This window comes from Dicentrarchus labrax, unplaced genomic scaffold (assembly GCF_905237075.1).
Source record: "Dicentrarchus labrax unplaced genomic scaffold, dlabrax2021, whole genome shotgun sequence".
Lineage (NCBI taxonomy): Eukaryota > Metazoa > Chordata > Actinopteri > Moronidae > Dicentrarchus > Dicentrarchus labrax.
Window position 1 is genome coordinate 2274763 of NW_026136705.1, and position 25596 is coordinate 2300358.

The following is a 25596-nucleotide window of genomic DNA, read 5'->3' on the forward strand; positions in this document are numbered from 1 at the left end:
CTCCATGACAATACATGACACACAAACAATATGCAGGCTTTCTGGGGGGATCGTTGTGGCCTAAAATACCTGATTTTATGGCAGCTTTTCAAAAACAACTGCAATGTTTTTTGGACAATAAATATATTTATGATTGGTGAAACTCGCTGGAAAAAAACTACAATTATTGGTCAAATTTAGTGAAAAGTTTCAGTGATTGGACAAGATTGCAAGGTCACGCAGAATTCTTTGGGGGGGGGATTTGGCTGAATTTGCATTAATTTTTGCGATCAACCGGACACAAACAAAAAGACAGCCGAGACCACAGCGGTTACATGAACACATTTTTATTGCAATAGCTCTATCGAAAGCAAAAAAGTTTTGATAAATATAAACACTATGCCGATGCTCAAATCGCCTCTGAGTACTCCTCCTACCCCCCTTTCCCTCCACGAGGAAAAAACAAAGAGAAAAAAGAGAGAAGGAAATAAAAACAAAAAAAGGGGGGGCACCTGCTGAGGCGCCGATCATAACATGAAAAAAGCGACAACTTGAGTTTTCCTTATTTACAGAAGGAGGATTTCCCGTTTTCCACCACAGTTTTCTCCTTTTTTAAACTCTTTTTTTTCTTCTTTTTCGTATAATAGGACGTACGTCGCTGAAAAATAATGCACATACGAAGGATACACACCTCCACAGTAATTTTTTTTTTTTTAACTCTCTCTTTCCTGTAAAGCTAATAAACAACAGCATTCAACTCGGAAACTAAGAACACAGGTAGCAGGGTAGAGTGGGATTTGCTTTTCTTTTTTTTTTCGCCCCCCTCCGCCGAAATCCTTTCCTTTTCGGAAAAGACTCGGGGGGGCGGGAGAAAAAAAAACTGACCTGCGCCTGATAGCAGGGCAATGAACATCATCGTCATCATCATCATGGTTGCCATCGACAGCATTTCCAACTGTACTACACAGCAGCAAATAAACTGTAATATAGTTACAAAAAAATAAACATTAGGCAGAGGTTTCATTATACAAATAACTGCAAAATGCCTATGTAGTCTTAAAAAAAAATACTACCCTTGCATCTCTTTGTTTACGGAGACACAAGGTTGCCTCGATACAACAAAACAACCAAAAATAAGATGATTATTTTCCCTCTGTAAACTAGAATACAAAATAAACCAAAAGATAAGAGGAAAAAGGAAACAAAAGTTTGCATAATGATGCAGTACCCTAAGTTTTCTCTGCAGGATTATATATATATATATATATATATGCATATATATGTATGTATACATATACATATATATACATATATATATATTACGTAGGTCTCATGTCTCCACCCCTAACAAGAAAAATTCCTAACAGCTGATTTTCAACATCAGAATCGGTAACATTGAGGACAGTTTTTGAGGTTGAATTGTTGCCAAAATAAACACAGATTCTGTGTAAAGTAATTCAGTCATGACAAAGAATTAAACAGGGTGTGGGAGGTGGGGTAGGGGGGGTGGTGGCGGGGGTTAAAGTTCAACATGAAGGCAATCAGACATGAACAACATAAATCCATTTTTGAATAATGCTTCAAATAAATTAAGGGGGATTCTTCCAGAAATCCCCCAAAATCTAACTCTAACATTTCTTTTGCCGTAGCGTTAAAAATAACTCAAAAGCAACACGTCGCCGTAGCATAGTAAGTACACAAAAACATTTTTCCAAACATAAACAAAAAAAACATGTTCTCGTTCGTCTGGGGGGTGGGGTGGGGGGTCGCCGAAGCCTAAATATTCTTCTATTCAATTCTTTGTTCATTCAAAGGGTGGGAGGAGAGGGGCAAATGAAAATATCTCAAATTGTTTATAATGTACATATAAGACACATCACAGGCTTAAAATCTTTGAACAGCATTTTGTGGACTTTTAAATCAGACCATTTAAAACATGGATCTGCTCGGGGGGGAGGTGAGGTGAGGTGTGTGTGTGTGTGTGTGTGGGGGGGGGGTGTTAGCTTAATTATCCCGACCCTCCAGAGGGCGATAAAAGGGGGCGTTTCTCCTGTAAAAGCTCTCCTATTTAACGTCGTTAGCATTAAGTCCTGAGCCGCACAGACAGGAACAATCTTCATCTCTTATCCTCCTGACAGGATGAGTAACCTGTGTCCTTTTTTTGGCTCCGTCGTCACTGGAATAAGTAAAAAAATAAAAAAAGATGGGATGGAGGTGAAGGTGAAGGTGAAGGGCGCGGTCTTCGAGTGGAGCACGTCATGGGTGGGATTTTGGTCTAGTAAAAGTAGTTTTGGTGATTATAATGTTGGTTATTAATGTTGATGAAATACTCGACACCCTCCGACTCGACTTCATGCAGTAAACTCCGCGTATCCCGAATATAAAGGGAAGAAACTACGGCTGTGGCGATAAGTCGACTTACAGAAAACTAATTTTAATGCCAACATTTATCCTGTAAGTCGATTATTAAGCAAAAATCACTATTTTTAGCCTCTCAAAGTCTTTAATATTTGCAATTTTTCTGCTGTTTAATATAAAGTGACCGCTGCAAAGTCATAGAAGATATTTGAAAACATCACATTGGGAAGTTGGAAATTGTGATTCACTGTTTTGTGGCAACGACTGAGCGATTCATTTAAGAAAATATTGACTAAATGCAACCAATGACCCACATGTAACTGGAAATATGGCATTAAAATCATCTTTGTTTGGTGCTAATGCTTCGACTTCCATCAATCACTTCCAACAATACTAAAATGGAACTCAGACCATAAAGTCCCGAAAGAAGACGTTTTAAAAATATCTTGTTTACACAAAATAATATATTCTGCAAAAAGAAAAGATAATTACAGGGCAGAAGATATTAAAACAAAACCTCTTTCAGAACTTCAGGGCCTCCGTTGAAATGAGCAAAAAACAGCCTTTGTTCCTTCTGATTGGATTTAAACAATGAAAGATTTCTGCAGCTTGTATCGTCTGTTCTCTAGCCGAGACGTCTCTGACTTTAGTACCGATTCTCCAAGTTTACGTAGTCGCCAACACTGACTGAAAATTAGCTTCGATGAACAGGGAGTGTGTGGAGTTCACCGCATATGTGCAGTTCAGAGAGCGTCGAGTGCGCTGTCAATCTGACCTTGGCTTTCAGATCAGTCTGTTCAAGCTTCTAAAAAAAACCACTGCTGCTCTCTAAACCAGACATCACCAATTATTTAAAGATACCTCTGCATCCCTGCTGTGCGGGGGCCCCTAAAAGCACGACAATGATGCATCCCACACAGAGGCGCAGTGAGAGTGACAGGCCTTCATCCGTCCTAACAATTTAAAAAAGAAAAACAACAAAAAAAAATATATAAAGAGTGGGCAAAGATAGATTTAGATGAGTGAATACTGAACAAAAAAAATAAAAATTGCAATGCTGTGGGCTACGTTAGCTGTCAGTCTTTGTGTTTCAGCACATTTCTTTCTATGAAAACAGTCGAGTGGGTTTTAGTCATGGGAGAGTAGCGCGCGTAGAAATGCTAAATATGGGTGTTTCAGTCCGTTAGTGTGAGAGAGAGAAAGGGCAGCGAGCATTCGACTAAGACCGTGATTGATGTGGGTGTTCGCTGCCTGTCCAAACGTGTGTGTGTGTGTGTGCGTGTGCATATATGTGTCTGCGAGTATGTGTGTGTGAAGTTGTAACAGGGCAAGTATGACCAGCGCGCTGCACCTGGGGCTGGAGCTCAGGTTACTGGAAACCTCTTTACGTCACCCAGAGCCAGTGACGAACACCCCACCATGCACACACATATATGTATATATATATATATATGTGTGTGCATGTGTGTGTGTGTGAAAAATCCTGGACGTCACCAAGAGACGCTGACAGAGAGCCGAAAATGGGGGGCACACAGGAGGTACCCTTGCCTAAATAGGGCTGCATGACTACTGTGTGCGTTATGAGAGCAGGCATGGGAGACGCCACATGACCGTGACATGTGTCTTCATGACATACGGGCGTGCGTGTGTGTGTGTGTGTGTGTGTGTGTCCTGCAGTGTACGGTTTACTTGTGTTTGCATCCCAGTGTCAACGTCTGTACTTTGTGCTTTTTACCCTTCACAGCGTTGTGTGTACGTGTGTGTCGGCGCCACTCTCCCTCGCTAAACCTCAACCGTGTCACGGACCACATGAGGTAAAAAACTGACCATGTAGTAAAAAAAAAAGATAAAGGAAAAAAAATAATAAAAAGAGGTCAAAACTCCAGCAACACCTGCAGTATATAGAACGACTTTATTAAGAGAAATAAAAAAAAGAAAGGAAAGAGCAAACACCTGCTTGGGTTTGCTGAACATTTCCTCGTGCGGGAAACTCGATAAAAGAACGGCGCAGCAGGGCGGTAAAAACAGCTTTTTCCTTCCGCCGGCCATAGCAGCTGAGTCTCCAAAACCTCCACACGCTACGTTCAGTCACTTCCATGTTTTGTTTTAAAGGAATAGTTCCAACATTTTGGGAAAAGGTTCTTAAAAAGACGTTTAACTGTTGTTATTAAGGTTATGCCAGCTGGTTAGGTGCTCGTAAGCTACCAATACGATACCCACACTAATGTTACTAACCTCAAACATAACATTAAAGTTACGTTAGTTAAATTAGTAGTTAGGAGCTTGCTTAACAGCCAATAAATACAAGCTAACGATTAAGCAACCAGCTCCGAAACCAGCCGTCAAACTGCTGTAGTGGCAAAAGGTAGAGTCAGCAGCAGGGTTAGCTTAGCTTAGCATAAAGACTTGAAGCAGGGGGAAACAGCTAGCCTTGCTCTGTCTTAAAGTAACACAACATTAGGTTTTTCGTACAAGTTAAACAATGTTTAACATGTTAATTAGTGAGCTTTAGCGATTTCCTTTATGCTACGCTAAGCTAACCATCTTCTCAGGTAACTCGGGAACGAAGCGTATTTCCCAAAATGTCGAGCTCTCCCTTTAAAAACACCTCAGTCTGATTCAGTAAACGCTAGAGGCTTGGCGAGGAGACGGAATTAAGACGAATAAAACTTTCCAGCATTCGATTGGTGGCCGGCGTTCTTTCCCCGCCCTGCTGGGTACCATCTCCGCCATGAGAGCAAACAATGAAATGTACTGGAACATCTGTACCTATTGCAACAAATAAATACTATGTGCTACAGAATATGAGGAGAGTAATGCTTTTTAAAGGTTTTCCCGCTGCGTTAGCACACTGTGATAAACCCATACTGGCGCAGGACCTGTAGCTCCGTTTCCCAGTTGTATTTGGAACTGGTGTGAACACCACGCCGCGCCGTACCTCGGTAAAGTGTCGGAGCAAGCACGTTAAGAGTTGCGCAATGCCACTTTGTCGCCTCGTGAGGCGGATCCCGCCACGAGCTCGTACCATTTAAGGGGTAATCCGTTTAGTTGTTTTTTTTTATTAAAAAGAACATTTTCTACCACGTTTGTCCACAATGTAATAACTCTACGGTACCGTATTGAGGATGGATTATGCATGGGGTAAAAAAAATATATAATAAAATATAAAAATTAATATTCTAAGCTCAACATAAAAGTTTCCAAGTCAGTACCATAATGCCTTTGCTTAGTATTCCAGCCTCCCTTTTTTTTTTTTAATACCGTACGGAGAAGAAGAACCATCTGATAATAAGATTATCTCGGGTTCTGTTGACACCGCCTCAAAGTTCACTGACCGCTGTCTGTTGAATAAGTCTGTTGAACACGAGGGGGGGGGCAGCGCACACTGGCAGCATCGATTGTAAGAGGGGGGAAAGGATTTAAAAAAAAAAAAAAAAACAGGACAAGATATGCATATAAAACACAAGAGAAATAAAAGATGAAATACACATAAAAAAAAAAACTGCAAGCGTTTTTGTCATCTGTTTTGATGTTGTTGTTGTTGTTTTCTGCATCCAGGAGGTCTGGGTGAAGAGGTCAGAGGTCACCGGCAGGGGGAGGCCAAAAGGTCACAGGCAGAGTCAAGTGCCCCGAGCAGAGAGATGAGGAGGAGGAGGAGGAGGAGGGGGTGGGGAACCTCTATCTTCCTGTCGCTCAGTCTGAGAGAGAGAATTAGAGAGAAAACAGAGATCGTAAGTAAGCAAATGCTTTTAGTGTAAACACAAACAGTAAACATCAGGTTGAGCACATGTGTGATCCTCAGTGACAGATACTGATATTTAATTATAGAATAAATATAATGACTGATGTTTATGTTTTTTTGGGAATGTGGACGGTTTATTTGACACTTAAAGTGGGGAAAGTGGATATGGACATTTTATATTGTGTGCTTGTTTCACAGAGCAGTGCGTTCTTCCATCCATTTCTCTGATAAAATACACAAAGTTTGCTTTTTTTGTTGGCTTCTGATTTACTGTTTTCTTCACAAATGTAATATTTCTGCAAAGCGATATCCTCAGCAACATCCTGTTGTATTGTATATTGTATGTATCTTCTGATATGCACCGATACGAATGACGATGTGTATATAGTATATAATGTATATAATAAAATAAGGGTTGTAGTTTTTACAGTATTGATGTTTAGCCAATATTTTATTTGTATTTATTCTTTACTTATTTCTATGATTAGTTGACAATGTAGCCTATATGTTAAATTATTTACATATATATTATTATTATTATATATTTAACTTAAATATTCTTTTATAAAAGATATTAGTTTAAGAAAGCAGCCTTCTGAAGAGTCATATCAGTGCAACATTTTCATTCCAGCTTTTAAATATTCATAATATTGGTTATCTGTTTATATTTCTTCTCTAAAATCGGTATCAGTTGGCTCCAGTGCAAAGGTAACCTTTCCTGAAACACTGCACATGAAATTCATAGAGATTATTGCCAAAAACTTCTCATCAACTTAAACATAAATGTGCTGAAGCGGGACAGTTGAACAATAACGTTCTCCATCAGCAATGTAAATAACAGTGACTATAAGATGACAGTACATTTTGAGCACATCATTGAAAACAATAAATAAGTAATAAAACTAATAATAATCACAACTTGAATGCATCAAATGTAGCTAAGCAGAAACATATTATATATATTTAAAAAAAAGCCTTAAATCAGAGCAATTCACCTGTGAAACATTTATTTTAAATGTAACTTGAGTGAAGTTGAATTAAACTGTAATATAAAGTTATTCATGTACAAAAAAAGAAAAGCTGCTATATCTGAGATTAGCCAAGATCAGCCAAATGTCACCATCTGCTTTATATTTATATTAATGATTATTTATACCAATATTTAAACATGCATGCACTACACTTTTCTCAACACAGACCTCTCTGGTAATACAAGTAGAGCTCAAATTAAAGGCTATTTTAATAGCTGAATTCACGTAATGCAAGTTTTTCAAGCAAAAATGCCAAACATTCAATAGTTTTGGCCTCTAAACTGTGGTTATTTGCTGCTTCCCTCCATCACGTCTGTTAGTAAAGCGAGTATCTTTGGGTTTGGGACTTCTGATTGAACAACAAATAATCTCTTTTAAGACTGAAACAAGCATTTTCTTCTTCTTTTTTGTCATATTTTGTAGACAAAATAAACAGGAGAGATGAAAAAATACAGGGACAGCTACTGTGGCCACTGCTGTGTGTGTTGTTTTGTATTTGCCTGATGTGACCCACCCACACACACACACACACACACACACACATAGAAAGTGGAATGTGGCCGGTTCACTGACAGTGGTTTTGGACCGACATTATTAGTTGTTTTTGTACATTTTGACGCCAAGTGGTGCTGACTAATTTTGTCTGGAATCTGTCTGGCTTTGGACTCGGCTTTCCAAACACCGCTGCAGAGGAGTGAAAACCTCGCTTCTTCAAAATTTATGGGGGTGGACTTTAGGGGCGTGGGGGGTCGGGGGGGAATCTGTAGATGTTGACATTTCGGAAATGCAAGATTTTTCCCGTCTAACAGCAGCGTGTGGGCTGGAAATGACCGGCAACCAACAGCTGGTCTGCAGTCATGTGACTGTGATGATGGGGGGAAAGATGGAGGGCAGGAAGTGAAGAGCAGAATGGATGAGCTGGAGGAAAGTCTGTGCTGTGCTGGTTCAAACGATATATCACAACACATCTCGGACGTGATTCAGAGGAGCAATTTTCCATCTTAACCGAAAGACTTGTCTTTTAAGACGGGGAACTGACGACGTTTTATTGCTCTGTTCAAAGCCACCAAACTCCATTGATAAAAAGAGTGATTTTACCTCACTTCTGTGAGGAGTTTGCTGGTCTACTGCTGCCTCAATGGGTTAGTTAGCTTGTGTTATTGTGTAACTTTGGCGTTTTAACACGTTAATTCGGATCTGGACTCACTTTAGTTGGCGCGGATCGAGGCAGCGGTAGACCAGAAACTTCTGGGTTCTGCGAGGTAAAATTACCGTTTTTATCAAAGGGAGTCTGGCGGCTTTAAAAAGACCGTACATGGATATAACGACTTCAGTTCCCCGTCGGAAATGGCTGTCTGACGGCAAGGTAAAGTGGTGAAAATATTCTAAATATAGCGTAATCTTGAACTGATTTTTTAAAATAGGTTTAGCTACTAACTCGCAAGCCAATTTTCCCAGAGTTCTTCGCTCAATTTCTTGCATTTTTCCCCTTTACGTCATGTGCAAACGAGCCATTTGTCTGCACTAATGTACCACATAAAAACTATTTCTCAGAGGTTATTTGACACAGCAGTAACATAAAAGAGGGTGTCATTATGGAAACAAGCCACAGATTCCCTTACAGCTTATGATCGCAGTACAATTGAGAGTATTTTGGCTTTTGTACAACAGTTACCGAGGTGCGTCCAAGCCTTTCAAAACCGCAGCACAGATCAGACTCAAACTACTCGCTGTATAAAAAAAAAAAAAAATCTGTTTGCCTGGTAAATAAGTGAGCGTGGCCGGTGAACTTTGGATTCAGCTTGCTGCCAGCAGACACACACACAAACACACACATAAAAGTTTGTTTCCTGCCCTGCTATCGTGGCCTGGGCCCGGGCTGTCAGTTTGGCCCCAAATGACCCTGCCGATGGCCGCCGTCCAGCTGGGTTATTCCACTGAGAGCGAGGCTTTGTCTGACACAACAATGTGAGCAGCACGCCACAATACAGATGCTTTGACAGGGGGCACTGCTGGAATGCTGCTCCTCTGTTTGTCAGCCACGGGGATGGAGGGAGGGATGGATGGATGAACGGACGGACGGATAGAAAGACGGGAGGCACACAGCACACAGAGGAGAGGAGCAACGGCGCACAGACTCAGCGCGGCCTCAACACAATCTGGTCCAACCAAAATACAAAGAAAAGTACATCAGCCGCTGGACGTCTACTACAAACTCTCACACACGGGTTACTGTCCACAACTGGGGGACACAAACAAACCTGGCAACCCAAAGACGCTCTGCAAACAATGAGAGGTAGAGGAGAGCTTCCTGCTACACTGAAGCCTCTTTAAAGACACAAGTTTTAAACCAAAATAAAAGTCAAATAACAAGAGTTTGAGAGTGTCAGACCTAAACAAAAAAACAATATTTACTTGAGGAAAAAACAAGCTCCTTCAAAATAAGACTCCTCTCTTGGATTTCCCTCTCTTTTCTTCCATAGTTCTCACATATACATAAATACATTCTTTCATTTATTTTTTTTAATGATTTGTTTGCCATAAGTTGTTGTACATGGTTATTATAATGTTTGAATGATCACCAATCTGTTAAATGTGTTCCATTGGTGAGCCTTTTATTGTGAAGCAGCTACAGGAAATGCACTGTATTTATTACAAACAGCAATGCAGACCGGTGTGGTTCACTTTGTATACACAACCAGATACGTTCCCTTTATAAAAAGGACTAAACAGCGTTATAATGAAGTACTGTAGAGCTGAAGAGGTGCCCTGGTCCACAAATCTTGTTCTCCTGATTTAAGAAAACATGTTGGTTTGGTTAAACAATTTCACATCATCATCAAAAATAATCATTCCAGCATAATCATGAATCGCAATATCTGTCTAAATATTAATTCTCATTTAAACAAATGCACACTGTAAGGAGACGTCGCCGCTATACCAGCGAGCTGTTTACTTCCGATACTTCCCTGGATTAGTGTATATACAGTATAGAGTGTAGTAATGTGCAAATTAGCTGTCGTCATAGTTAGACTGAGAGAAGGACAGAGACAGAGACAGCTACGTAGCACAAGTTTGAACAAACTTTTAAGGCAATCGCCGTAAAAAAAAATGTGACTTAATGTCGGTCTCCATCCTCAACTGCTGGTATGAGATAAACAGTTGGTAGAGCGAGCAACAAGCTGACGTGATTAAAACGAGCGGCAGTCAAATCTCTAACGGAGAAAAAGGTAAACGTTAAAGTGATGAAGGTTACAGTGTCCTCATCGCTCCACAGACCTCTTCCCTCACGAGTTTTTTTTTTTTTTTTTTTTTTTTTTTTTTTTTTTTTTATTCCCCTTTTTTTTTTTTAAAAAAATTTTTAAAAAAATTTTTGGGGGGTTTTTAAAGGGAAATTTTTTCTAATTAACCAAAAAATTTTTTTTTTAAGGGGGGGAAATGAGGGGGAAAAGGTAAAAGGTAAATTTTAAAGGGGTGAGGGTTAAAGTTTCCCCTCCCCCCCACAGACCTCTTCCCTCGAGTCTCAACTGTTCATTTGCAATGCCTGTTTACGCTGGATTTTGTCACATTTTGCTTTTATCGATACACCTCAGCCAAGCTTGTTTGCCATATTTTTAGTATTTCCACTGTATTACTTTTTTCACAACGACAGGTGGATGGAACCCCATTTATAGAGACAGAGAGAGAGAGAGAGAGAGAGAGAGAGAGAGAGAGAGAGAGAGAGAGAGAGAGAGAGAGAGAGAGAGAGAGAGAGAGAGAGAGAGAGCAGTCTGAGGTCTCTGGGTTTCTCTGCAGTCCGGGACTTTGATCAAAACAACGCTCTGAGGACACGAGCCTGACTGACCTGAACTGACCTCAGTTAAACACAGACACACACACAGACACACACACACACACACAGACACACACCCCACAAAATCGGGTTATAAAAACACTGTTCGCCAAACACCTGCATTAGCTAACAGCTTGTTGTGTCGTTACGACACAGGCAGGTGTTCAGAGCCGTCTCTCTCTCTCTCTCTCTCTCTCTCTCTCTCTCTCTCCCTCTCTCCCTAAACCCCATTCACCCAGCTGGGACAACAGATGAAAGGCATCATGGGAGTGAACAGCGAGCGTAACGTGTTGACCTGACACGGGCTGGCGTGACAGCTGGGGCGGCGGCCTTTTAAGTGCAGATCGAGGAACGAAAGCGGACCGAAATTTGATCGGGCACACGAAACTGATCGTTTTCCGCCTCCCAGATCTGGATCGTGATTTGTAAACAGTTTTTTTTTTTTTTTGGCTCTATAATTTCACAGATTCTGGGTTTACGGTCGCTACGGCATTAGATGGGTGGGGCACTTATTTGGATTTTTAACTAATGCGCCGTTTTCGCCTTAAAAAGTGCAAACTACATGTTTGAAAAGCTGAACTCTGATCATAATCTAATCCAGATAGGACTGGAGAAATACGACCTAAACTCTATATAGAGATTATTATCAGATTTACCTCCAGAGCAATACATCTAAACAACCCGGTCATCGGGTTCAAACTTAGGCTGTGTCTCCCCTTCTGATCTGTTCGCTAGTAACGGTTCGGGGCATGCGTGTATCTGTTAAATAGGCTACAAAGGTAAAAAAAAAAAAGCATGCACAGAATAAAATACTTCAAATAACGTTATTGATAACTATCAGATCATCTTAACACTGTTAATAAAGCAGGAAAAAAGGTAAACGCACCAGAGATTTCTGCGCAAACATTTTAAATGTGTTCTAGTTTGTTCAAACTGTGCATGTAAAAAAGGTCACCAGAAGCTACAGACAAAAAGACGAACGAATGTTTGTTTAAACTGCTGTATTCAGACATGCACAAGCGTTCACTCTTTGGCTAATAAAGTTATCCGGCGTCACATTCCTGTAAGTCGAGGGGTGGTCTAGTAAAATCCTGCTTTATCATTACGGTGTGTCAGAGAGAGGCGGCGAGAAAAGAGAAAGAGGAGGGAGAGAAACAGGAGCCTCAGTGATTGAGTAATGCTCGGGATCACCTATGAAATCTACACTCAAGAGCAAGTAAAAGTGAGACCACATAGCCGACTGTTTAAGTCCATTTATTACTGATGAGACACAACATTTCACAGTGAGTAAGCACTGCACGGCGTTATTTAATTGGCATGACTTGAAACATTTCTTGTTTTTTAATGTCCAGTAAAGCTCACAAAGACTCAGAACAGCTCCTAATTTGAGAGGATTTTGTTTTAAGGAACCCCCTCTGATTTATTTTTAGGTTTGAAGATAATATAAAAGTCTTCATAGTCAATCAATGATCAAACTAGGATCACTATAAATCACAATCAAAATGGCCAACCATGTGCCTTCCAAACTTCGAATAATGTGAGAAAAAGTTAAAATATTCTATTCCTCCTTTTGCTGGGGACCCTTACAACCCACTCAAGGACCCTTAGTCCAACTTTTACACTCATAATTTCCCTAAAGCTCAAGGTGACACCTTAAAATGACTTATATTGTCTGACAGTCCAAATCAAAGAAATATTAAGTTAACTATCACAAGATGAAGAAAGCAACAAAATTCTCACAATTCATAAGCTTGAATGAGAAATAAAAGAGGCAGTCTTGTGATTAATCAAGGATCAAACTAGCTGCATCTCCAAATATCCCAAATCTTCCTTGAAAGGCAGGACACCGACTGCACCGAGTGGCTCTAAACTGAAATTTAAACCTCTGGGAAACACCTCCTTAAATTCTGTAATACTCCCAAGAATCCATTGACCAATGGGAAGACCTGCTGGCGCCAACGCGTCCAGGGTTACGGGATCAAGTCTTTGTTTAGCTCAATGGACACCAATGCTGCCGCTTTTATAGATTCCCATGCATCTCAGTGCGGGCCACCCATGCTGAACGCACATCTAGCATGTCAGTGCTTTGAATTAAGGTGCTCATCAAACAGTGCGAGATATTTCAAGCTTATTTATTTGCTAAACGGACGCTAAATTGGGCGCCGAAGGGGGGGGGATTCAACCTTTAGGGGTGTTTTTAGAGATCTGTAAATATTATTCCCTATGACAGTCAGAATGGCCGCTTCAAACCAAAATCGCTTTGTGTGCAAGCATGATGGTTAATAATTCTAACATCTGTGGGCTATTTGAGAGAGAGAGAGAGAGAGAGAGAGAGAGAGAGAGAGAGAGAGAGAGAGAGAGAGAGAGAGACCTCTGCATGCAACACACACGCACACAAAAAGGGGGGTCTTGTTACGAGCATGCCTCGGACCGGCCCATAAATTCATGCCAGTCTGGAAATAGACCTGTAAATATAGACGGGCCCGGCCGTGGAGGTGGGAACGAAAGAGGAAAGGGCAGCCTCGTACCATCTTCTCTCTCACATCTTACCCCTCTGCCCCTCCCTCGCTCTCTGCCCGATACCCCTGCCTCGCACTCTGCCTAACCCTTTACCACCTCATATCCACTTGTCCGGGACACGGGCAGGGGGAGGAGAGGGGGGGGAGGAAAGGGCAGGTTCCCACAGCCGTCACTTGCATATAAAAATCTCCTCTCTGAACCGTTCGACTCTGCAACTTCCTCTCCTGACACAACCTTCTTATATATCCACCTGACCACATGGCACTGAGGGTGGACTATTTCCCATAATCCTCCTGTCTTTACCCTTTTAAGCCCCATTATGTAACTTTTCTACCTCTAAAACAACAGCTTTAAAATCAGTTTTGTTGTAACGGGGTGAATCGGCTGGTTTTCTCTCTGATGACGTCCGGCTACTCCGCCTCAACTCTCAGTGTTTTATCGAGATAAATCCAGAAAATGGCAGCCCAGTTGCAGCTTTTTAACCTTTAAAACAATGTAAAGATGGTAGATCCACAATAATTAAACGATTAATCGATGAGTTGTCAACTATTAAATCAATTACAACGCATTTTTTATAATCAATTAATAATTTTGAGTCGTTTTTTTAAGAAAAAGTGTGCAGATTCTTTGATTTCAGTTACTAAATGTGATTATTTTCTGGTTTCTTAACTCCTCTCTGACATTAAAAACTGAATATCTTTGGATGGTGGACAAAACATCTGAGGACGTCGCCCTGGGTGACTGAACACTGATCAACAGTTTTCACAATTTTCTCACATTTTATGGAGGACAAAACTAAACGATTAATCGGGAATGAAAACAGTCCTGCCAGATTGTTTAAAGCTTTTTTCGAGGACGGTCGCAGCCTAAAATGCCTGATTTCACTGCAGCTTGTCATTTCGTTTTCTCTTTTTTTGAATATATGTCTTCTGGGCTTTTATTTGAAAGTGACAGCTAAAGAGTGACAGGTCGAACCTGTGGCCACTGCAGCAAAGACTCGGTACACGGGACCAGCTCTACCAGGACGCTCCCACGGAACGTTGCAATGATTTTAGGCATTTTTTTGTCAATGAAATTGTGTGAGAATTGCAAACATAGTAGTAGTTTGGTGACGAATGGCTCAAGGTTTTGCTTGGTAGACCGCTTTGATGGGTGAAAGTCATGGTGAAAATAATCCTGCTGCTGTTTGCGAGGTCAAAAAAGGAAACCTGAATGTGAAGGTGGTTTTGTTTCCTGAAGGTCCGTCATTGCTTACATTAATGCCTCTTCCCCTGCAGTGCTCAACCCCAGCTGATGAACACACCTAAGTCATGTTTTAATCAACAACGTTTCATAAAGTTCCCACAAGATTTCCCTGACAGCTGGACAGAAAGCTGGTCTCTCTCCCTCCTCCCCTCCCCCCCCCCCTCCTCTCCTCTGGGTCAAGGATCCAGGTGTGCCTGTATCAGTTCAACACCGCAGCTGAGAGGAAGAGCATTCCTGAGTGATGATGATGCGTTTCCTCTCGGCCCCGCTGTGTGCCTTGACACGCTGCCGCCGCAATTACGGAGCCACATCAAAGGCTGCCTGCCATGACTCAGCACGCAAAAACACACACACACACACACACACACACACACACACCTACCTAGACGCAGAGCATGAACTGTAAACGCACCAACACGCACAGACGAAGACTGATCATTCTCAATGTGTGTGTGTGTGGGCATGGATTAACATTTCTGAACATTGCCTTGAACTGCATGAACCAACACACACACACACACACACACACACACACACACACACACACACACACACACACACACACACACACCTAATGAACCTGCTGGCAGAGGCTAAAAACAAAAGTACACACAGACAGACGGACAAACACAAACACACACAATGGGACATGCTTGAGCGCTTTGAGTGTCAGTTGATCTCCTGTGCTAGCGAGCACACATTCAGCACTGTGGATTTACCACGCACGCACACACACACACACACACACACACACACACACACACACACACACACACACACACACGCACACACAAGCTCTTTCATCTCCGTTCAGCACCACGATAAACAAATGAGTCAGTCGGCGCTCGCACAAAATCCTGACTCATGCTCATGCACACACACACACACACACACACACACACACACACACACACACACACACACACAGAAAGAAGCGACACAGAAAAACGGGGTGATTCAGGGAGGAAGTGAGGGGAGAAGCAGGGAGGAGAGAATATAAGAGAGGACGAGTGGGTGAAAGAGAAAAGGAGATGATCAAAGAGGAAGTGGAAGACTGAAAGTGGAGTCAAAACATCCTCTTCTGATCCGTGCGCGCCGTCTGCGACGCCGACTGTAGACCTAACCTCAGCACTAACCCACACACATCCATGTCTGAACGTTACATGAAGTAACAGAGTGCTCTTCTGTGTGTGAGCGTCAGTTACCATGTAAACACATCATTACTGCCTTTAAAGCTGCAGCAAATAATAATAATCACTAATATTCAAAACACACACTAAACATTGCTTTAAACTTTAAACGAATGAGATATTTACCTTTTTATATTTTATACATTCATATTTTATTACATGAAAATTTGGACAAAAGTCTGAAATAAAAGCAGAAAAATTATAAAATATGAGTAAGTACCTTTTATTTGTTTAGTATAAGAAGTAGGCCTTTTCATGTGGTAATTTTATATAAACTGTTTATTCAGTGACTTTACAGAAAATGTACTATATTGTGTATGTATCATTATCTGGATATGACATAACCTATTTCGGTATAAGAGAATTTGGTCATATCACACAGATATATTTAATTTATATTTAAAGATTTGCTTGAATCTTATTATGTATACGATTATATTTTCATTTACAACACAAGGAGGTTTAATTCAATTTAGATAATAGTTCCCTTTATGCAAAACAAAATAGAAATTGATTAATAAGTCATAAAAATACAAGTAAATTAATTTAAATTATAACTATTTTGCTGAGGATACATTTAGCAGTCTATGGGGTTTTTAAACTGTTGGTCAAAACAAACAGGAAATTATAAGACATTACTTTGGTCCATATTTCTGTTGGGAATTAGTTTTGACCAATTTAATTAGTTTTAATAATAATAAAAAGATTAAATCCACAGTTTACAGTGAAGTACAGTCTGTCTACTTGAGAATGTACTGCCATAAGTGAAAGGAGTAAGATAAACAGCCTGCATAAATACCTTGTATTCTTAAAACAAATAAAGAAAAACTACAAGAAACTTAAAAAATAAATAAAATCAAAATCTCCAGGCATAGAAGAAGCACATTAATGAGTAATATAAGTTATTATACTTTAATATAAACACACTTATACACTCAACAGCTTAAAATCTGTCTTAAAAAGTGTTTTTCAGAGCGTGTTACTGAGAGTCTAAATGATTTTAGGAAACATTACACCGCTATTTAAAGTTGACTGATGCACCACTAGTTCAGGCAGCAACTACTGAAACTCTCAGCTACCGCAGCAAGTTAAACCACTGTTTGCACCAAGTGTGAAAATCAACAATTTCAATGCAACACAAGTCAACTTAAAATAAAAAAGGTGTCACTTCCTAAAGTTCTGGTACAGTCAGTCACAGAACTGCACGACGTGGCCAAGTTATAAACTCAACAAAACAACTTACTACAGCTGAAACTGTTAGTTGATTCATCAGGCTTCCCGATCTTTAAGAAATCATTTACCAGGACCTTTCCAGGGGTTTTCTTGGAAACACTTGCTCACAAATTTACTGATAGTTTACACATTTGCAGGGTTTATGATGAAGTGTTGATGACTACGGGTAGGTGGTTTACGGGACGCTCTGCGTCAGCTCGCTGTCTGTCCGTTTCTGGTGATGTGACCACAGTTTACTACAATTTCCCTCAAACTTAAGTTTACGTAGACAATCAGAGAAAGGGGCTAAAATACAATAAATAGTTTCCAGGGACAACATAGATTATTTCTGGGATATTTGGTCATTTCAGAGGTGTTTCCACGATTGGAAAATAAGTTGCGATGTGTGGGAACCCTGTTAATCCAACTATTTTGATAAAAAACCTATTGCTTCAGTCATTTTTCAATCAAAGATGACAAACATTTGCTGGTAACGGCTTCTCAACTGTGAGGAACTGCTGCATTTAGTCATATTTAAACATATTTAAACTAAAATATTTGAACTCCAACCTACCACGCACAAACCTTTTGCACTATTTATATTTAATTTCCACATGTACACTTTAGTTTTAGTCAAGTTTAACTTTCTGCTCATATATTTGCACACCATTCCTACTTGAACAATGCATAGTGTACATACTTTCATTTATAGTTTTATATCTATTATATTTTATTTTGTGATATTTTTTGTACTCTACTACTTTGCCCTATTGCTGCTGTATCAATCTAAATTTCTCCTAAGGGGGATCAATAAAGGAATATCTTATCTTATTTGACAGTAAATAAAACATTTTGTGGTTTTTGGATTGTTTGAAAGTCACCTGAAGTTCAAGGGAAACTGTGTTTTTTTTCTGACACATTACAGACTTAATGATTAACTAAGAAAATGATGTATCTGCTGATTAACTGATGATAAAAACACTTCCAGCCCTACAAATTATGGTCTCAAATCATGACTACTGACAACACCATGGGCCTCACTGAACTACTGCCAGGTTACAGCGCTGTAAGGAGTCTCGTGTGTTTTGCCATCATGCTAACCGCTCCTGCTGGCACTACACTCACCCATGTTTTGTAGACATAAATATCTTTTTTCAAAAGATGTAGAAAAGTGTCTCAAGTAACAGCCGCACAGCAGACAAAAGGGGCTGCGAACACACCAACACCCACACTGCACACATGCTGACACAAAGAAAAACAGCGGCACGTGCACAGACAGGCACAGAGAGACTCCACCAGCTACACAGACAGGAAGTCGGGGCCCTTTTTTTGGGTGATTCAGTCCACACTTGACCTCAGATAAACCTCAGTTCATTCAGCGAGCTACTTGTCTACCAGTCTGCTTGCACACAACACACACGCAGAGCTCGAGATGAACCGCGTATTGGTGCCACTTCCTGTACCCAGCACTGTTATAGCCTAGACTTCAAGCTCCCTGGACAGATGCCTTCAAAGACAACGGCTGGCTGCTCAAAGCGCCTTGAACGCAGCCTTGTCAAGATCACAGAGACTTGATCCGAAATAGATTCACTAGCGGAGCTGCAAATTGATATAATGCGACTAATAATAGCATACAGCACTTAGGGTTATTTTGGATTTCGGCGAGGAATAAATATCCCTAACACTTGTTCTCTTTTACTCACACATGAAAGCTCATTCTCACGCACAAAGCAACAAAAAAAAAAACCACAACTACTATGTTTTTGCATACGCTGGCTGGCTGCTGTGGCTGCGTAAACTCCAGAAACCCAATGAAAGATTTTTAAAATATAATTATGAAAGCACAAGAGCCTTTAAAACAACGTCTGTCAGAGGAGACAAACAAAATTTAGCATCTTTTGGTTGCGAGTTTCCCCGACCTGACACATATAAACACACGGACGAAAAGCTTCTGTCTTACTCACCCTTGGTTGTCGTGGTGACTCCGTCAGATTTGGTGAAGTCTATACTGGCATAGGCTCCGTTCTCCGGCAGAGGAACCGTCCCCGCCGCCGCCGAGCTTCCGTTACTGCTACCGGCCCCCGACGCCATGGCTCCTGTGTTACTCCCGTCCTCCCTCAGCTCCAAGGCAATGTAGTTCAGGCCGTTCTGGTAGCCCACAGACATGTTCCTACACATTCTACCTGCTCCGGCGCCCGAGGAGGAGGACGCCGAGGACCCGGAGGCCGTGCCCATTTCCATGGCTCTTACTGGAGCGTGGTGCGCCGGCGAGTCCCCCAGACCCTCCAAAGACACCCAAACACTGTCAAAAGACGCCGAGCTGGCCCATCTGGAAGCCTGACCCTCCGTTAGGTAAGATCCGTTGGGGGCCGTGGGGTTGACCAGTGTGGGGGGGGCGGCTGAGGATGAGGGGCCGAGGGCTGCTCCAGAGGGAGTTGAATTGGAGGAGGATGTGGAGGAGAATGTCTCCGAGCTGTGTCTCCTCCTGCCTTGGGGGTCGGCCCGAACCACCTTGGGCTCCGGCTGGTGCGTCGGCGCCCTGCCCGGGCTCGACGGAGGGAGGGGAGGAGAAATGGATGAGGAGGAGGCGGAGGGAGCGTGGCCATATCGTCCCTCTATCACACAGAGATGCTGCAGCATGGCTGTGGGGCTCGTTTGCGTCCTGTCACCTCTGCTGAGGTTAAAGGTCATGTCCGTGTAGTCGTCACCCATCGACCTCCAGTGACCTCCGGCAGGGACTCCAGGGGAGGCCAGCGCCGCAGGATTGCTAGCCAGGGGTCGAATATAGCTGGGTGGGTTCCAGGGGGCGACAAGGCTGGGTCTGGGAGACTGGTTCTTACCCAGACATCCAGCACTGTCCTGCTGGTCGGCCCCCACCTCCACACTCATATAGTCCTGGTGAGTTTGGGGCTGGGGAGGGGAGCGACAGTGGTCACTGGATCCCAGGGAAGGCGCTTCGTCTTGGGTAGAAAGTGGATAGGCGGGGGGCTGCTGTTGGTGGGGGTAGTGATCGCCAAACTCAATGTTAATATACTCTCCGGGGCTGGAAGGCCCCTCAGATGAGCTGACCGTGGCGGGGACTGAGGTGGAGGTGCCTGCAGACGCTGTGGAGGGCTCACTAACCCGCAGCGGGCCGTGGAAACTTCTTCGGCCTAAAGGGAGGCGGTTGGGCCTCACGACTCGTCGGTCCGCCATCGCTGCGGTCGTGTGGTGGGCTCCGTAAGGCGGGGGTGGGTGAGAGGGAGTGGAGGTGCTACTACCTCCCCCACCCCTCTTCTCTGGTGTTAACATGGAAGCTGTGGCAACTGATGAATATACTGGCTTGGCAGGAGAACTCATAGGAACATACTCTCCGTACTCTCTCTCATCCCTCTCTCTGGTGGGGGCCTTGTAGGAGCGAGGGAGGGAGAAATAAGGACTGTAAGACTTTGGGGTGCCCTCAGGTGTACCAGGTGCGTAATACCCACCGCTCCCTTCGTTGGAGAGCTTGCGCCCCCCACTGCTGCTGTATGACATGTCCATATACTCCCCGTTCTCTGGTCTCTCTGCTATGCTCTCACTCCCGCTGGCACCTGCCATGCTGGAGCTACTGTGAGGGCTGGGGGAGGCCTGCCCGGGAGAAGGGGAGCTGCCACTGCCCCCTGGGAGCATCATCATGTAGCCGTGGGCGTCTGTGGAGGATTGGGACTGGAGCTGGGGGTGGTGGTGGGCTGAACGGGACCCTAAAGCTGGACTGTGAAACTGAGGAGAATGGGAGATGGGATGGGAGTAAGAGCTGGGTTGCATAGGCATGTAGTCGGGAGGAGTGTCCCGCGGCGAGGCGGCCACGCCACACATCATGGGCATGTAGCCGCTGTCTTCCTTGGCAGAGGAGGAGGAGGAGGAGGAGAGGGGCGGGCGCTCAGCACCGGCCTCCGTCCGGGAGAGCGTGGAGGGACGGCTCTGCTGGCTGTGCTCGGAGCAGGAGCTGTAGTCAGAGCGCAGCGAGGAAGAGGAGGAGGACGGCCCGCCACGGAGCAGCCCGCTGCCAAATGGCAACACGACATCTGACCCCTCCTCCAATGAGAAGTTGGTCTGGGTCATTTTCTGATAAACCGCCACTCCAGAGCCGCCGGTTGCGCCACCGGCTGGTCTGGAGAAAGAGTGAGTCCTCCTCCTCAGTGACGACGATGATGAAGACAAGCGTTCGTCCTCTGTCGTCGACGTGCTCTCGTCCCGCGGCGTGTCACCTCCGCTGTTGTTTCCAGAGCCCCCGCCGGTGCCGAAGACCTCCCTGTTCCAGCCCATGGCCATGTAATCGTTTAGACAGTTCTCCTCTCTGATTGGTGGGGTGTTGCCGAGAGAGTCCGGTGTGTTACTCCGCACCCGGAAGTACCGGAAGTCACCAGGACTGGAGCCATACTCGTCTGAGGAGTTGAAGCCTCCGTCAGACGGCGAGCCACATATCGAGGCGCTCGATGGCCGGGTGAGAGTGTCGGAGACGGAGCCGTGGCCGCTGCTGGAGGAGACGCTCACCGGACTGGTGGTGGAGGGGAAGTGGGACACTGGCAGCGAGGCGGAGCGGGCGTGGTAGGTGGACGACGACCCTTGGATGGCTCTGACGTAGCGTCCGGTGCCGGTGCTCGTGCCGGCGTTTCCCGTGGCGACTCCACTCCCACTGCTGCTGCCACCACCTTCCTGACGACCATGATGGGCGCGTGCGGAGTTCAGGTGAACCAGACTTCCTGTGGCGGAGCGGAAAGGCCGGTTCATCGTCCCCTCGCCCTCGCTGGATGTTCGAAAGCGATAACCACTCGCCCCAGAGCTCTTACTTGACGGCGGCGTGCCCACGACTGACTCTGTCCTCGACCGCCGCTGCAGCCCCGTCTGGCTGGGTGGCAAGTTGCCCAGGTGGCGCCGCGTTGTGATGAACGGCATTGGGTTGGAGCCCGACGACTGGCTCTTACTCCTGGGCCGAAACTCTGCGAAAGCTTTGAGGGCTTTCATCGTCTCCAGGATGGTCTCGTGCATGTTTTGGGCCACGACGGAATCGTCCACCTGCATCCAAATCTCCCCGGGCCCGATAGAGGAGGAGCGACCCACCTCGATGAAGAAGAAGCTTTCAGAATGTCCGCAGCGTCTGATGTTCATCAGCTGAAGGTTAACACAGGGCGTTTCAGAGTTCAACTTAACGAGGTGAATGGTTTTAGTCGAGAGGCATAGCCGGTAAACACCTGTGAGGTTTTTAGTTTGACCCAGTCCTTTAGGTTTCACATTCACCTGCCACACCTCTTTGAACACGGTACCGGGGGTGACGGTACCGTATCCATCATCTAAATCATCTGAATCCAAATGCCCTTTTTTGCCCTCACTCATCAACTCACTCACAGCTATGTACCAGTCCTCTTGCTCCTGCTCGTTTTCCGCCACAATGGCAAAGTACTCGTCCTTAGTATAAAGGGCAATGAGGTGTTTGTTTTTGGAATCCGCCCTTTTGTTTACCGTGAAGCACTGGTAGAGGTAAATAACCCTCTTCGGGGGAGAAGGGGCGACCGCTCCACCGCTGGCGGCGGAGCGCAGGCTGTTCCTGAATTTCTTCTCGCTGTCGTAGTACTCCAGGCGGCTCGGCCCGAGGTGGCTGGCAGCCCGGAGCACGAAAAACCTCTTGTGTCCGTGTTTCTGCTTCCTCAAATAGCCACATTTACGAATATCATCCACAGCGTCCGAGGCGTTGGCGACGCTCACCGCCGCGTATACATGGCTGCCGCTGCCGCTGCTGCCGGCGGAGGAAGCGGCGGCGGCGGCGGAGGAAGCGGCGGGGTCCTCGGCGGCGTGTACCTGGCTGAGAGACGAGGAGGAGGAGGCTTTCCTGCCCGGAGACTCCGCGATGTTTTCTCCGGAAAGATGCTGCGGAGCCAGCTGGTAGTGATGCTGCTGTTGTTGATCCTTTGGCGGGTGATGGTGGCTGAGGTGTTGATGGTTGGAGGGCGGTAAATGTTGATGGAAACGAGAACCGCCGCCGCCGCCGCCGCCGCTGATATTAATTAACGGGGAAGGGGGTTCCCCGACCGAGCCGTCTCCGTTCGCGGTGGATTTCGTCCCCACGTCCCTCTGCTGCGTCTCCACCATCAACATCGCTGCCTTTCCTTCCTGGTAATTCGTGAAATTTGCCATCAGAGAAACACAATCAAAGGTCACTTCACTAGCAAGCTAATCCGAGTGGACCTAGACCCCATTCTTGTTGTGGGAGACGAGCTCCGGAGTCCGGCTAGGCCAGCTAACGTTGACTCGGCTCAGATTTTTTTTTTTTTTTTTTTTGCAATCCTCGCGGACCGGCTTTTGTTGTTCCGCGTTAAATAAAAAACAAAGTCCCTCCGCCGTTTGTAGCAGCGAGGCCGGCACTCCGATGTGGGCTCTTTTTTTTTTTTCCCCTTCACGAAATGAAGCCTACCGTGTGCAACATGACCACGTTCGAGTCCCTGTTTTCTATAATCGGGAGGCTCCGGCTAGCTCGGTTAGCAATCCGTTCCCTTCTCCTGCTGTACACATCTCTACGGGCCAGAGCACAAACAACACATGACCCTCTGCGTCACCCGCCGAACGGGAGGAACAAAGGGCCGACGGCGCGCTCCGATTGGTCCGTCACTTTGACTGACAGGCGTTGACAGGCGTTCCAGCCAATCGCTGCGGGATGTTAGTGCCTTGCGTCAATAAGCGGCGGCCAATCACGTCGCGCAGAGTTTAACCGAAGTTAAAAAAAATAAAAAATAAATAAATAATAGGCGGTGACTTTTTGTAACGGCTGATCTGGAGTCGGTTGTTAGAGGTGGGGGGGTTTACAACGGTTGTTTAAGGGGGGGGAAACTGATCCCGGGTCTGTAGACAAGCCGACTCTTTTGACTTGGGTCAAGTTTTAAGATTTTTTTCGGTTATTTATTTTAAAGGAATCAAATCTTATTTAATTATTAAATAATACAAAATAAAACGTAATTAAAATATTATTATTATTATTTTTTTTACTTTCAATGTTTTCTTATATAAACCTGCCAGGGACATGTGCTGCTATTTTTGCCATGCATTTCTATTTTTCTTTATCTTCCTCATCATGACTCGTGTATAAAATCAGGCTATTATTGATGTATGATTCATGCATGAGGGTGATTCATCGCTATTTCTGATAAAGATTCTTGCCCTCGCCATCGAAGCGTGGTGGCGTAGCATCCTAAACACTCAAAGATAAAATAAACTTTCTTAGAGCCACTCAGTCTTCATGCCAAATAGACATTATTTATTTCATTATTTGCACGCCGGTGAAAGATTATGACTCTCTTTGATTAGAAAACGTATTCAAAAATATATGTAAGTCACTACTCAAAATGTCAAGAATACACATAAAAATATATATTTTTACGGACTGCAGGTGAAAATTAGAATGTGTGGCTAAATCTGGCACATTTATGGACTCACATTAATTAATGTGCATTGTCCCTCCTTAAATAAATAAACAAACTAATACATGGGGACATGAGTAAAAGAGATGTATAAAATAAAGTAGACGTTTCTAGTTGAATGCAAGTTTTTTATTTTACTTTATAAAAAGTTATAGTCTGAACATATTGTACTTCTAAGTAAGTTGAACTCAAGGGTTTTGTGTATTTGCTTTGTAGCTTTTCACCTCTTCATCAAACACTATATCCTCTCTTCTACCCTCTTTTCTCTCCTGTAGATTAAAAGCTTCTTTAGATCTTTTAACCCTAAGGATACAAACAGCTCCCCCGAACGTTGGACCTCTTGTCTGCAGGGCCCTGAGGTTTACTAAAACACATTTCTGCTCCAGTCATGTGAGAACCCACTGGTGAATTTGGGTGCTGGCCAACCACAGTGTCAGCAAGGGTCAAGCCAGCTGAGGTGACCTCACACGGCCTGCATCCATCCTCTTTGGCTAAAACCAAACCCCCCCCCCCGCTTTGGCACAAGGGATGGATTCAGATCAAAATCCAGGTTTGTTTACACCCTGCCATCTACGGGCATCTGCCACCCAACAGGACTCCCTCTTATTTCCAAGCGTGATATTAAGTTTTTTTAAACTTCGTGTGTCACTAAACACTAATTAAGAGAGCATGCATGTGCGACAGCCGAGATTCAAGCCCCAGCTGTGTTTTCCATGGGAACCTAGATGGAGTAATTGAGGAGGACTCCCCCCTCTGCCCAGGGGAGGTATCTATGTTCTTCCACGCCTCGGAGAATGCCACGCTCGGCTTCCCGAGCCTCTACTACATGTCGCATGCAACAATTTGCTGGACCCTTTTATCCCAAACACCTTTCCGTATCATGAGTGGGATCATGTGTAGTGCAGCTGGCCCCAGTGGGAATCATACCCTTCACCCTGGCAGAGTTTGTGCCATGTTTTACTAGTGGAGATATGCAGGAACCACCTGTCTGTGTCTGCCTCTGAATCTGTCCCCTTAAAGGTGAAAAACAATCAGTCGTTGCACATTTGATCCACCA

The 25596-nt window shown here is 44.1% G+C and overlaps 1 protein-coding gene across 2 annotated transcripts; it reads right to left on the minus strand.

The window, feature by feature from the left end:
* Nucleotides 1-310: 310 nt before the first annotated feature.
* On the minus strand, nucleotides 311-23832 carry LOC127363668 (insulin receptor substrate 2-B). 2 transcript variants are annotated; one of them, XM_051400421.1, is made up of 2 exons: nucleotides 19074-23829; nucleotides 311-6035 (listed from the first exon to the last, which is right to left on the minus strand). In XM_051400421.1, exons 1-2 carry the CDS (start codon nucleotides 23260-23262, stop codon nucleotides 6031-6033), a joined length of 4194 nt encoding a protein of 1397 aa, XP_051256381.1. In that variant the 5' UTR covers nucleotides 23263-23829; the 3' UTR covers nucleotides 311-6030. The 2 variants fall into 2 exon arrangements, with proteins under 2 accessions (XP_051256381.1, XP_051256380.1); XM_051400420.1 differs by lacking the exon at nucleotides 311-6035 and adding an exon at nucleotides 8891-9269 and having other exon boundaries at nucleotides 19074-23832.
* Nucleotides 23833-25596: the final 1764 nt, after the last annotated feature.

Coding starts and splice junctions, on each gene's coding strand:
- LOC127363668 (XM_051400420.1), bottom strand. CDS start 23,262: ATGGCAAATTTCACGAATTACCAGGAAGGAAAGGCAGCGATGTTGATG. Junction 9,270..19,073: donor AGTCACCACGACAACCAAGG/GTGAGTAAGACA, acceptor TGGTTGGACCAG/ATTGTGTTGAGGCCGCGCTG.